This window comes from Branchiostoma belcheri, unplaced genomic scaffold (genome assembly GCF_001625305.1).
Source record: "Branchiostoma belcheri isolate BF01 breed outbred unplaced genomic scaffold, Haploidv18h27 scaffold60, whole genome shotgun sequence".
NCBI lineage: Eukaryota > Metazoa > Chordata > Leptocardii > Amphioxiformes > Branchiostomatidae > Branchiostoma > Branchiostoma belcheri.
In genome coordinates, this window is record NW_017804243.1 from 475,585 (window position 1) to 489,879 (window position 14,295).

General features: G+C 41.3%; 2 protein-coding genes across 2 annotated transcripts in view; both read left to right on the forward strand.

Annotated features, from left to right (window-relative positions):
- Window positions 1-1,913, forward strand: part of LOC109482748 (NLR family CARD domain-containing protein 4-like) — a 7,377-nt gene extending 5,464 nt beyond the window's left edge. The window contains exons 6-7 of the mRNA XM_019785581.1: window positions 22-1,459; window positions 1,811-1,913. Of these exons, the coding sequence (XP_019641140.1) occupies window positions 22-1,459; window positions 1,811-1,874 (1,502 nt within the window). The 3' untranslated portion in view covers window positions 1,875-1,913. The remainder of the gene's footprint in view (window positions 1-21; window positions 1,460-1,810) is intronic.
- The window catches only part of LOC109482707, a 38,215-nt gene that overhangs the window by 14,024 nt on the left and 9,896 nt on the right, over window positions 1-14,295 (forward strand). Inside the window, exons 3-5 of the mRNA XM_019785526.1 lie at window positions 8,621-11,444; window positions 12,743-12,799; window positions 13,532-13,547. Of these exons, the coding sequence (XP_019641085.1) occupies window positions 8,621-11,444; window positions 12,743-12,799; window positions 13,532-13,547 (2,897 nt within the window). The remainder of the gene's footprint in view (window positions 1-8,620; window positions 11,445-12,742; window positions 12,800-13,531; window positions 13,548-14,295) is intronic.

Genomic DNA, 14,295 nt, shown 5'->3' on the forward strand with positions numbered 1-14,295 from the left:
CATTAAATGTGCCAATGGGTATTAATGCAGACATACCAATGGATCGAGACATGGAAAAATCCTGCCAAACCTATGAAAGGTTTTCACACTTGTGCCTAAACATCCTTAGTGAGAGACAAGAACCAGAAGTGCTTCAGGGTATCAGTCAAGCCCTGCCAATTGTCATGCTGGACAGCTCCATTAACAGTAGAGAAGCCACAGGTCTTAAGTATTACATACAAAATCTTCATTCAGCAAACCTGCCAGACAGGCTCATACTTAAGATCCATTGGGGCACTGACAGCAGAGACACAGTGCAGTACCTACAGCAGTGTTTTACAACTTTACTCCCTGGACTTAGATTGGACTTGCAACTACCAGAATATGGACAGTTTGACTCACCTGATCTGACAGCCAGACTGGTTTCAGTTCTGAAGAATGTTCCCCGTCTGAGGGCGCTGAGGGCGCTGTCATGCACATACCTAACACCATCATCACTCCAGCCACTTGTGCAGGGGTTCAGACACATGTCTCTGTTAGAGGAGCTGGATCTTTCTGAGAACCGTGCCCTTCGTGATGCTGGAATGGAAGTCCTACAGGTTGGGCTGTCCAGTGTTCCACACCTGGCTGTACTCCGTCTTAGGTTTGTCTGTATGACAGCTGTGGGCATGTCATCCCTGGCTCCCTACATGCACCACCTAGTGGGACTGAGAGAACTGGATATAAGTCGTAATGAGATTGGTGACACTGGGCTGGAATCTCTCACCACCGTCCTCCACACCTTCACTGCCATGCAGGTGTTGGGCCTGATTGAGACCGGTATCAGCCCCACAGGCATGCGCACACTGGTCCCTGCACTGTGTAAGTTAACCAGACTGATCAAACTGGACATTAGGAGTAATGCCATAGGAGACCCCGGGCTGGAATGCCTGGCTGCTATCCTCCACCACCTCACAGCCATGAAGGTGTTGGTTCTCAGGGACACAGGTATCAGTGACAGGGGAATATCATCCCTAATTAAAGCTCTGCCTCACCTGGTGCAATTACAGGTGTTGGATGTGAGGTGGAATAACATAGGAGACTCAGGGATTGTCTCACTGGTGCAAACACTCTGCCAGCCCAGCAGTTTGGACAGGGAACAAAACCTACCTGGTGACAAGAGTCTGACCACAGCCCCTCACTATAACACCACACTACAGGTGCTGTATATTGGGTACAATAGGGGAGTAACAGGAGCCGGACTGGGGAGGGTCGCACAGCTCATCAGCACACTGCCGGCACTGACCAGTCTGAACATATCTGGTTACAGCTGGGACACACCTGCACACCTGTCTGACACCGCTGCCATGGATCTGGCCGAGGCTCTACCCAGACTCCCTGGCCTGGAGCAGCTGGACCTGTATAACATCTCCATGGAGCCTGCAGGGTTCCAGGCTGTGGTGCAGGCTGCTGAGGAACACCCAACACTGGAGAAGCTGTGGTGAGTTATATTGGTTATCCTGTAGGCATGCTCTACTCCAGAGTATCTGAAAGGGACTCAAATGAGATTTGTAAATTAGTGTAATTTGACTTTTTCTGTACATTAAAGACTGCACAGTCAAATTGTAATTTATGTACCTAATAGATACACACCTGTTCTGGTACACATACTTCTATAAGGTATGTACCAATTTTACATGTAAGTGTGCAATAACCTATTTGGCACCAAATGATTTATGAATATCTTGTTTATCAGTAGTTTTACTCCCACATTCTGTTGTTAAAGTCATAATGACAATATTATGTTAATTGGTCTAACTAAGCAACTCTGTTTTCCAATTTCCATATACAGGTACAATAGGGAGCTAGTTCCTGAGGGAGCGGACACCACAGCCAGCTGTCTGGAGCTGCACTGAGTTCCCAACATGGCGACCTGTTCTGTACATTTCCTCAGCTCAGGTCAGTATGCTGTATTTGTTAAGTTATAGTAATGCTCTATTGAAATTATATATAGTTATGATTAACTAATCATTCCAACTTGTTAGGGACATTGATAAAGAACTAATTTTGTTTCTCTTCAGCTGCCAAAAAATTACAACATAAAACTTTTGTTGTATTAATGTATGTGTATAATATATTTCTGAAACAGCACATTTATATCGTATATTATATATTTTGTATTGTATATTGTATTGTATTGTATATTGTATTGTATGTTATATTGTGTTGTATATATTGTATTGTATTGTATAATTTGTTGTATATTAATATTGTTTCAGACAACACCGGCTCAGGGTGACATGAATCTAACAAACCAGTTTTAGTGCCAAATTCACTCAGGATTAGGACATTAAGATGATCTACATGTATGAAATGTTAGTAATACATGTAGTTTGTAGGCACAATTTTTGTGCAGTACTTTGACCATTCCAATGTAAAGATACAAAAACTGTACTATCTTACACATGCACATGTAGCTGTATTCGTCACTGTGTGGATTTTTTTAAAACAAATTTTGTAACAAAGAAACCAATAGAGTGTATATAGTATGTACTTGTATCAGTATTATTTTTGTAATCTTTGCTGTATCTGCACATATTGGAATGATTTGGGATTAAGAAAGAACCTAATATTTATTGATATACCAACCTGAAGAAACTATAATAATAATAATAATACTGGTTTATTTCTTTCATACTATGCTGTACAGAGTAGCAGGGTCCCCGCAGGGCCCTGAATTGATCTGCCGCAAATAAACCATTACAAATTGTTAAAAACGGTTGGCACAAATAGTAAAAGCAATTATTAAAGACAGTTAAAAACAGCAATCATTAAAAGTATTTACAATAGGTGGCGATCATAGTCAAGCGGTTAAAAACAGCAAAATTTTTAAAAGTATTTACAATAGCATATACCGTGTTATGACAGATTGTTGTATTTGTTCAGTAGTCTTACAAGGTAAGGTATGCTACTGTTTCTAAATCTTTCAGTTCTAGTTCTGATTGTGTCTAGATTGTTACAATGTCTTGTGTGCCTGTTACTTGTCTGCCCACGGGAGGGGGGGAGCAAGTTTCTAAAGAAGGGACTGTTCAACAGTTTCTTCCCGAAGCGGAGGCACAGCTGTTCCCGTCTCATTCTCAGTGGTTGGAGACCGAGCTGTGCACAGGCGTCTGCGTAGCTCGTGTACCCTTTCCCCAGGATAATCCTGCATGCCCTCCTTTGGATGGATTCAATCTGCGATGACTGTTTGTTTGTTAGTCCTGAGCTCCACACCGGGGCTGCGTACTCTAGTACCGGCCTCAAGTATGTAGTGTACACTGTAGCAAGTCGGTCGTCGGTAGGTTGAACTGTTTTAGGCGCTTTAAGATGAACAGACGCTTGCTACTTAGTGTAGACATATGGTTGACTTGTGTGTCCCATTTTAAGTCTGTTTAAACTATGTAAGACTGTGTATACATATAATGTCATGTAAATGTGTTCTGCATATTCTTATAATATTTGTTGTAGAAGGACACTGGGGGACAGAAGTTAGCATGTTATTCTTATCCTCTGATTCAGACACTGGAGAATGAGTCTATCTGTGTTTTGAGATGATACAATGTGAAGGCTTCGGCCCTATTACTCAACTGTAAATCTGCTTATGGAGGGTAAAGGACTGTCAGAGATGTCCTGTTGTCACTCAGAAAACATTACCATCATTCCCCCCAACATCTGCTTGGAGACCTTATCCAATTTCCATGACAGTATTGCGACATTTAACTTATCCGCTTATATGATAAACATTTTGATACCAGGGCACAAATTAATAATAAAGGGGATCTGCAAAATACAGACTGGAGTGGTGAAACAATATATGCCTATCAAATATCTTCATGCTGACTGAAATAGTCTTAATAAAAAGTGTTTGAAAAGTCTAAACTTTCGTATCTCTTTGTATGATTTGTCTAGCACAGTGCTATGAATGTCTTAATCTGCAAGACATGTGTATAATAACAAGTTTGTATTAGAATCACTCATTCCATTGAGATTGGAACCTATGGCTATGGTACACACAAATCCTACTTTGCTAACTTTTCTTTGCATTAATTTAACATGAGCTTCACACCTCCGGTTTTGTCAGCACTCTCAAGGGTTACACACACACACACGTGTTCACAAACACAACAAGGTCGTTCCCATGGTAATGTTAGCCTCTACCAGGCTTCGGGAGACGGCTGGGAAGAGTAGAAATCGGTCACCCGGAGTAGAAATTGTCGCACTCGGGTGCGGCAAAACCAAGGAGGTTAAATACAATATTTTAACTCCATGGCAAAACGTACTCTCTAGCGGACCAACTCCCTCGGCATGTTATCTTTCTATTTGACCAATTTTTACTCTTTCCAGCCGCCTCCCGAAGCCTGGTAGAGGCTAATGGTAACGTGTCATGGGGAACACAAGTGACCCCAGTTAGCCGTTTGGTGTACGGACAAGTCTTGCATCATCAGCGGCCGCCATGTTGGTGACATGTTACACCGGGCGGCCGCAGGTGAGACAAAAGACGGAGACACCTGACGCGCCGGGTACCTGGCGGACGTGCGCCGGTAAGAACGACGGGACACAAAAGACCCAGGCACTGAAATGATGAGATTGAGCATCCATCAGTTTCACTCCAAAATACAACTTTTCTTTACAAAACAGTCTCAAAAGCCCATGAACTTTGGCACAAATCCGTTCACTGTGGATGACAGAGAGGGAGATTTTAGAACAATTTCTACTTGAGTTTAACACTGCATCATAGGCTCCGCCCCAGAGGCGTCGCCAAAAACTTGCCCTCAGGTGGCACCTTCACGGAACAGTCCATTTTCTTCACCTCACGGGAGTCGAAGGAAGATTGTGTTTCATTGATAGCCAATTGATAAGTTTATTATATCACATCCGATATAAGTTACAACAGTATACTATTAGCACTCGTAAACATTTGGTTATTTTGCAAAGTTACTATTTTTCGCTTTTTAAGATAAAAACACCCCCATTGTCTAATAAACTATTCCAAGTTCCAAGATGGTGGAAAGAGGAAGTACAAAAAGTTCCCGAAAGTCGGTTCCAGAAGTTGAAGGAAGTTTTCTGGGGACATCCATGAAGAAAGTAAGTACAGATCCCGTCTGTCGGCTGTTCAGTGTTTCAGGATCCACCAGATATGTGTGAATTGTCGGCAATATCGTGTCGAGAAGAGAGATCAGAACACAAAACTACCGAGTTCTAACGGTACTTTACGGTCGTACTTTCGCTTTCCTTTGCAACTTTGTTTCCCGTTTGGACTTGAGGTAAAATTAGGATGAGCAGATTATCAGTTAAAAACAAAGTTACCCGCGAGTTTTCAAACCTAGCAAACTCAAGTTCAGCTGCAAAGCTGTAGTTGTTGCTGTCCTTGTTTAACGTCTAATATATCGCTAGGCATAGGCTCTCGGTTCAGTTCGAAAACACCACAGAAAAAAATGGCGGATGGGGAGGGGGGCTTACTTCCGGGTTAGCTGAAGAGGGGATTCCCCACGCCCGGGATTTCCAGTGACGTCATTCCGATATAAATAGACGCTGGTTTGTGTGGCGTTTTGGAATGAAGTGGTTTATTGGCGTTTATGGCTTATAAATTTAAAACATTTTGCGTTTTATTTTATTATACTTTATTGGTGAATGTAGGGTTTGTCAGTTTTAACATCAGATCCTGCCATGATTAGGTTATACATGTAGCTGACAAATTGTACAGATCTAGTCTGGGTACCAATCCTCTGTAATGTACCGCCGCCACATACATGTATCCAAGGAGATTTTAACCTCCTTGATGTATCTTATTGAGGAAAGGTGACCATATGATTTAGTTTATGATTATCATATCTACAATTCAGGTAGAAATAATTTAATTCTTGATGATGATGATGATGACAAATAAAACTCCATGATTCTGCACCACACAGGAAACATGTGAGCCACTTTCAGGGAAATAATGGCTGACAACCAACAAGGCAGTCAACCTGGTAAGAATGAACCATTCTGATGATAATATAATAAAAAGGCCACATTTTATGTGCCAAGCCTGTTCAATAAAGTCCTGCTATGGATGATACACTGTACATAGAAGTAAATTACAAATGACATTTATGCAAATCAGGACCTTATTTGCATGATTAATGAAGGAATTCTTTAAATCTGCTACGTTCCCTGATAGGACTAATTAGAAAATGCTATTAATCCATAGTAGTAACTATAGGTAATATCATACTTCTGGCATTAAGAAGTTAACTTGAAGGTAAGCATCAGCAAATGTACTAAGTAACTTATTCAAATTAGGACCTCATTTGTATAACTCATTAGGACATACAAGAATAGTCTTATTTGTGAAGATAAGATTGTCATTGAGTGGAGGATATGATCATGATTAACTGCTAGATGGTCAATTCCAATCTTACATGCATTGCTGAACACAAGGGTACACAGGGATCAAATTTTCAACGGTCTTATTTGGATTTTCAATGAGAAACAACAGTTTGTCAATCCAAAGGTTTAACTGTCATTCTAGCCTTAATGTTTGGTGCTTTAGAAGGTTAACAAATGCCAGCATCTACAACTGCAAATGACAAAGCAGTACCCACAAAAGTATCATACTTCATACATAATACTGGTTATATTCATGTCATCATGAAATGCCCTTAAACGTTACAGTTGATGTGCAGGAATATTTCGACAAAGTCATCAATGGCGCCAGCAACAAGTGGGATGACCTGGCCCGGAAGTTAGGGTTCAACGAGAACAAAATAAAAGGAATCAGGACAGATGAGCGTGATCAAGACCACAGGTGCAGAGAAGTGCTGCACAGGTGGAGAAACAGGGAGGGAAGGAAGGCTACTCTACAGGTTCTGAAGCAGGCACTTATTGACATTGATGAACGGGCGACTGCAGAGAGTTTAGAAGGTGCATTTACCTTTTCTTATTATAATGGATTCAGATTCTCAGTCCACGTGCCGACGCTCTAACGATTCGGCTAAAACTCTAGACCCATCAGCCAGGTCAGTTGGTAGCACCTATGAACCCCCCACTGTTACAATACCGTTGCATTTAGTTGCTCTTTAAAATGGAAGTTTTCCCAATAACACCTCTAGCTTGATGTTATCCTTGAACCAATTCTGTTTTACGATACTGTAACATATGTGTAAGATGAAGATATATTTAGAGTGAGAGACTTTGAGAAGACACTACCGGTTAAATAAGGAATGAGATGGTACTACAGATTCCAATGATTGTGATAGTTGTATCTAATTTTTTATCACACAGAACTTTTGAATACCCATATAGCAACAATCTATAGTCTCATTGTAGCAAAAGAATCTGGATAAGGGATGCATCATGCATGAGAAATAAAACAACCATTAATAAATTAATCGTACAAAGTTAAATGACTATTCCATATACTTATACTTACAATATTAATTGATACTGAAGGTTCTTCAGTACACATGTTTAACATGGCTATTAACTTTACTGATTTGATTTTAAATGTCAAGTCATATTTCATTTCTACCAGTCTGGGAAAAACATACAGATGGTATTTCTAAAGCAACAAATACCTAGTACATGTATCAATCAATCCTTTTTACTTCTAGAAATCTTGAAATGTTAGCTTGTGAGAAACAAATTAAAGGAGTGCAACTATTGTCTTGTTGTCATATTGAGAAAGATAAATAGTTCAGTTCTATCCACTTCCAGAAGTTCCAGTTGGGGCTGCAGGAACCGAGACTTCTTCAGTGACAGTTGTCAATCCGACAGGTGGGAATCAGACAGGTGAGAATCAGACAGGTGAGAATCAGACAGGTGAGAATCAGACAGGTGAGAGTCAGACAGGTGAGAATCAGACAGGTGGGAATCAGACAGGTGGGAATCAGGCAGGTGGGAATCAGGCAGGTGAGAATAAGACAGGTGGGAATCAGGCACGTGAGAATAAGACAGGTGGGAATCAGGCAGGTGGGAATCAGACAGGTGGGAATCAGACAGGTGGGAATCAGATAGGTGGGAATCAGACAGGTGGGGATCAGACAGGTGCGGATCAGACAGGTGGGAGTCAGACAGGTGGGAGTCAGACAGGTGGGAATCAGACAGGTGGGAGTCAGACAGGTGGGAATCAGACAGGTGGGGATCAGACAGGTGCGGATCAGACAGGTGGGAATCAGACAGGAATCGAAATTCAAGTCGGAAATCAGTACTGCAAGTACCTTTTTTGGCACATAGTTATACCTATACACAAAATGTGCAAACTGTCATAATAACTTTTTCCTGTCATGAAAGTTCATCTGTGTTGGTAGTTACATGTTTAAAGTTAAAACTTTTGATCCAACACAAAAATTCTCAACACTGGGTCAAAGGTATCAGCCTCACTGGGTCAGTTTACTGAAAAAGACCAGAGTGACTGGTCGAATGCTCTAGGTGAGAGAATTTTTGTGTTGGATCAAAAGTTTTAACTTTAAAAAACTTTTTGCTGTAATGGAAGGCACTGGGTTGGTGAGCAACAAGTACCATGAGTTCAAGCTGACAAGATTCTTTCCCTGAAATATGTATTGCTGTCTTGCATCAGTTTTATTTTCTCTAAGAATGATTTTGAAGTCTTACATGTACAACAATGTTCTTTCTGTTCCAGATTTGTTCCAGAAGTCTGTGAAGAAGTACTATGAGTTGAAACTGACTCACTTCAAGCCTCTGATCTGGAATGACAACTTCACACTTAGCCTCAGTGACATCTTCACCCAGTTAGAGTTGATACCAAAAAGTGAAAAACAACTCAAAATACCCAAACCTGAAGAATATTCCTGGCTATTATCAGAGAAAGAAGAACAAAGAACAGAACTTAAGTCATTAGACGACTTGTTCAAGCCAGATGTCACAGGACTGTCTACAGCACCAAGGCGCATTCTGATTGAGGGTGAAGCTGGAGGGGGGAAGACAACATTCCTGTCTAAAGAAGCTCTAGATGCCGTCTCACAGAAAACAGAGCTGGGCAGACGGCACAACATCGTCCTGTTGATCCGACTCCGGGAGGTGAGAGAGGGGGAGACCATAGAGGAGATGGTCTGGGACCAGTGTGTTGATGAAACAACTGAAGGTATTGAAGAACAGTCCATTAGAACAATCCTACAGAGGAACAAGTCCCGTGTGCTCTTCCTCCTAGATGGGTATGATGAGCTGCGGCCTGAGGCCAGGGCAGTCGGGCAGGCCATTCCCAAACTGCTGTCTGGCAAGATTTACCTCAACAGCACGATTGTGATCACCTCCCGACCCTCAGCAGGAGTGCAGCAGTATACCCGGCCAGACTGTCACGTACACATCATGGGATTCTCCCGTAGTCATGTGTGGAGATACATGCAGCAGTATTTCACTGTTGTTGGGAAGCAAGAACTGACAAAGACACTAGCTGTACATGTAAACAGTTATCAACTTTTGAACACTTTAATCTATACACCAATGTTCCTGATGTTTGTGTGTCTGCTGTGGGAGGAGGACCAAGAGATGGTGTCTACTGGAACAATGATGGGGCTGTACGACAACCTGCTGACATGTCTGGTCAGAAAGTGCTGTAAGCGGGAAGGAGTGGACATGCCAACAGAAGGGCTGCCTACAGAGGTTGCTGAGTCATTACTGCAGCTTGGCAAGCTTGCACTAGAGGCACTGCTGAGGAATGAGACCCTGCTTGACCTTACAGAAGTGAAGAGAGAAAAGGTGAATTGGGAGTTACTGTTAAAGTTGGGTGTGGTCTCCTTGGAGGTTTCTTCCTCAAAATTGCATCCAAGGAAACAGCTGAACTTTTCACACAAGACCATGCAAGAGTTCCTGGCCGGACGATATGTAGGTCATACTCAAGTCAACCAAGACATTGTTGAGCTGCTGCAGCTCACCTCCATAAGCAAGGCACTTGAACTCAGTAACCTGCTTCAGTTCAAATGTGGCTGTGACTCACAGGCAACACAAGCTGTGATGGAGGAACTAAGCAAGCTCAGCAGCAGAGAGTTCTCACACTTGAAACCTGAACAGTTTCAAAAATCAAATGTGCCAATGGATCGAGAAGTGCAAAAGTCCTGCCAAACCTATGAAAGGTTTGCACACTTGTGCCTGAACATCCTTAGTGAGAGACAAGAACCAGAAGTGCTTCAGGGTATCAGTCAGGCCTTGCCAATTGTCATGCTGGACAGCTCCATTAACAGTAGAGAAGCCACAGGTCTTAAGTATTACATACAAAATCTTCATTCAGCAAACCTGCCAGACAGGCTCATACTTAAGATCCGTGGAGGCACTGACAGCAGAGACACAGTTCAGTACCTACAGCAGTGTTTTACAACTTCACTCCCTGGACTTAAAGTGGACTTGAAACTATCGAGGGGACAGTTTGACTCACCTGATCTGACAGCCAGGCTGGTTTCAGTTCTGAAGAATGTTCCCTGTCTGAGGGCACTGTATCTGTCACGCACAAACCTAACACCATCATCACTCCAGCCACTTGTGCAGGGGTTCAGACACATGTCTCTGTTAGAGGAGCTGGATCTTTCTTGGAACCGTGACCTTGGTGATGCTGGGATGGAAGTCCTACAGGTTGGGCTGTCCAGTGTTCCACACCTGGCTGTACTCCGTCTCAGGTTTGTCAACATGACAGCTGTGGGCATGTCATCCCTGGCTCCCTACAGGCACCACCTAGTGGGACTGAGAGAACTGGATATAAGTTGGAATGAGATCGGTGACACTGGGCTGGAATCTCTCACCACCGTCCTCCACACCTTCACTGCCATGCAGGTGTTGCTCCTGAGTTGTATCGGTATCAGCCCCACAGGCATGCGCACACTGGTCCCTGTACTGTGTAAGTTAACCAGACTGATCAAACTGGACATTAGGGATAATGCCATAGGAGACCCCGGGCTGGAATGCCTGGCTACTATCCTCCACTACCTCACAGCCATAAAGGTGTTGGTTCTCAATGGGACAGGTATCAGTGACAGGGGAATATCATCCCTGATCAAAGCTCTGCCTCACCTGGTGCAATTACAGGTGTTGGGTGTGAGCTTCAACAACATAGGGGACTCAGGGATTGTCTCACTGGTGCAAACACTCTGCCAGCCCAGCAGTTTGGACATGGAACAAAACCCACCTGGTGACAAGAGTCTGACCACAGCCCCTCACTATAACACCACACTACAGGAGCTAGACATTGGGAGCAATGAGGGAGTAACAGGAGCCGGACTGGGGAGGGTCGCACAGGTCATCAGCACACTGCCGGCACTGACAAGGCTGAACATGTCTGGTGACCCCTGGGACACACGTACACACCTGTCTGACACTGCTGCCATGGATCTGTCCGAGGCTCTACCCAGACTCCCTGCCCTGGAGCAGCTGGACCTGGAGCGCATCTCCATGGAGCCTGCAGGGTTCCAGGCTGTGGTGCAGGCTGCTGAGGAACACCCAACACTGGAGAGGCTAGAGTGAGTTATATTGGTTATCCTATAGGCATGTTCTACTCCAGGGTATCTTAAAGGGACTTGAAGAGTATCAAGTATTTAATAGAATGTGCTAAGATATGTAAATTGGCTTTTGCTGTACATCCAAGACTGCACTATATATTTATATTTGTAGTCAACTTTTAACAAGAGTTCCACGATCTCATACCTTCGCCAAATGATGTTAACCCTTGCAGTTGAAGTATCATACAATTTTGATAATTGATTTTGCAAATAAGATCCTCATTTGCATGGGTTATATCAGTTGATCATATTCTCCACCTAATGACAGTCTTATCTTAACAAAAAGGCTATTATAGCACTTCCTCATAAACTATGCAAATGAAGTCATGATTTGAATAAATTATGTTTATTGATGTTCGCCTTCACTTAACTTCCAAATGTGGCAAGTATAAAATTCCCAGTAGTTACAACTATGAAATTATAAAAAAATTTCATTAATTATGCAAATTAGGTCTTCATTTACATAATCTATATCCTCAGATGTTTTTTTATTCTCAATTACATGTCACAAGTGTTTCATAGTCCTATTATCGAACAAAGCAGATTTATAGAATTTTCTCATTAATTATGCAAATTAGCTCCTAATTTGCATAACTGTCATTTGATTATGTCAAGCATCACTTCAGCTACCTACATACCAAAAATCACGACAATCCGTCAACAGGTTCTTGAGTTATCATCCTTCGAAAATTTTTCAACAAATGCTCCTGCAGTTCCAGAACAAGCCGCTAGGGGGCCCAAACTCATGTCACTTCTTTCCTACCCCAAGAGCTATCTGTGATCCAAAATTCGTGACCCTAGCATACCTACATCGCGAGATATCAAAACCGGAAGTTCTGCTGCAGTACCAACAAAAGCCGCCAGGGGGCCCAAAATCTAATTATTTCTAGGTCTCATCAAGTCCTACCCACATACCAAGTTTCATGACAATCCATACCAAGCTTCTTGAGTTATGCTGTTCACAAACAAACAAACAAACAAACCAACAAACGGACAAACGCTACTGAAAACATAACCTTCTTGGCGAAGGTAATAAATGCAGCTTATAGATACACACTTATTCTGGTACACATACTTCTATAAGGTATGTACCAATTTTGTATGTAAGTGTGGTGCATTAACCTACATGGCATCAAATAGTTTATGAATCTCTTTTTTATCAGTAGATTTACTCCCATATTCTGTTATTTAAATTATAATGGCAATATTATGTTAATTGTTGTAACTAAGCAACTCTGTTCTCCATTTTCCATGTACAGCTACAATAGGAGGCTAGTTCCTGAGGGAGCGGACACCACAGCCAGCTGTCTGGAGCTGTACCCATACTGAGTTCTCAACATGGCGACCTGTTCTGTACATTTCCTCAGCTCAGGTCAGTATACTGGATTTGCGAGGTTATAGTAAATTAAATGCTGTATTGAAATTATATAGTTAGGCCATGTTGATTTGATTATATGGATCACATCCGCGCGCGCATGAATTTTCGGCCGTTTCCAAAAAAAAAAAGTTTTCAACCATACTGTAAATCGTAGAAAACAGTTGCAAAATGAGCAAAAATATACCATAAGTTACAAAATAAATTAATAAAAACTATACCAATGTCGTGGAATGCCAAAATCAAACGAAAAAATGGGAAATTGTAAAGAAATGAACTTGAAGACTAGATTATTCGCCAAACCATATTCTGTGCCATTTGCTCAACCCTCATGACCAAGTAGATTTCATAATGAAAAGAACTATTTTTTTTTGCAAAACTTTTTTTATTCGCACGTGGGCATCAGTTTTGGGGCTCCCGGAGGATGTCATCCATATAATCAAATCAACATGGCCTTAGAAAGTTATAATTAACTGGTCACTCCAACATGTTGGGGACATTGATATAGAACTGATTTTGTTTCTATGCAGGATGCCAAAAATTATATCCCACTTTTGTTATGTGTAATTATGTGTACTATTTCTGGAATTGCATACTTATATAATTGTATATTGTATTGTATATTGAATATCATATTCTATTGTATTGTATAATATATTGTTTATTGTTTCAGACAACACCAGCTCAGGGTGATGTAAACCAAACAAACCAGTTTTAGTGCCAAATTCACCCAGGATGAGGACATTGAGATGATCTATGAAATGTTAGTAATAGTTTGTAGGAACAGTTTTGGTGCACTACTTTGAACATTCCAGATTGATAAACCAGAGTGAAGAAACAAAGTTAACGTTGTACTACATGTATCTTAGCCATATCAGTCAATGTCAGTGTGGATTTTAGTTTCTTTGTAACTAAACAAAATTGTCTAACAAAAAACTAATATCCATTGATTGATTTACCAACTTAATGAAACTATACAATAGTGTATATAGTATATGTAACTGTTACTTGTATCAAGATTATTTTTGTAATCTTTGCTGTATCTGCATATATTGGGATGATTTGGAATTAAGAAAGAACCTAATATTCATTGATATACTAATTTGATGAAACTACATGCAAGAGTGTATTACGTATCTGTGTTCTGAATATTCTGCCCTTATATTGCTGTATCATTCTGTATATATCAAAATGATAATCATGTTTGTGGAATCTTTTGTATCAATGAAGAGTTATTGAGTTCCTGTATTTTATGAAGTTCAGACAAAATAATAAAATCTATTGTTGTACACCTTGTAACTGCTGTTGAAGTTAGTTAATATATAGTAGTACATAGTCGCTGTAGTTTTTTTTTTCTTTCTACAAAAAGAAAGCTCAACTGGAGTCAGTCAGTGGAAAAGTTATGTACAATATGCCTTAAGCAATCCACAAAGCAGT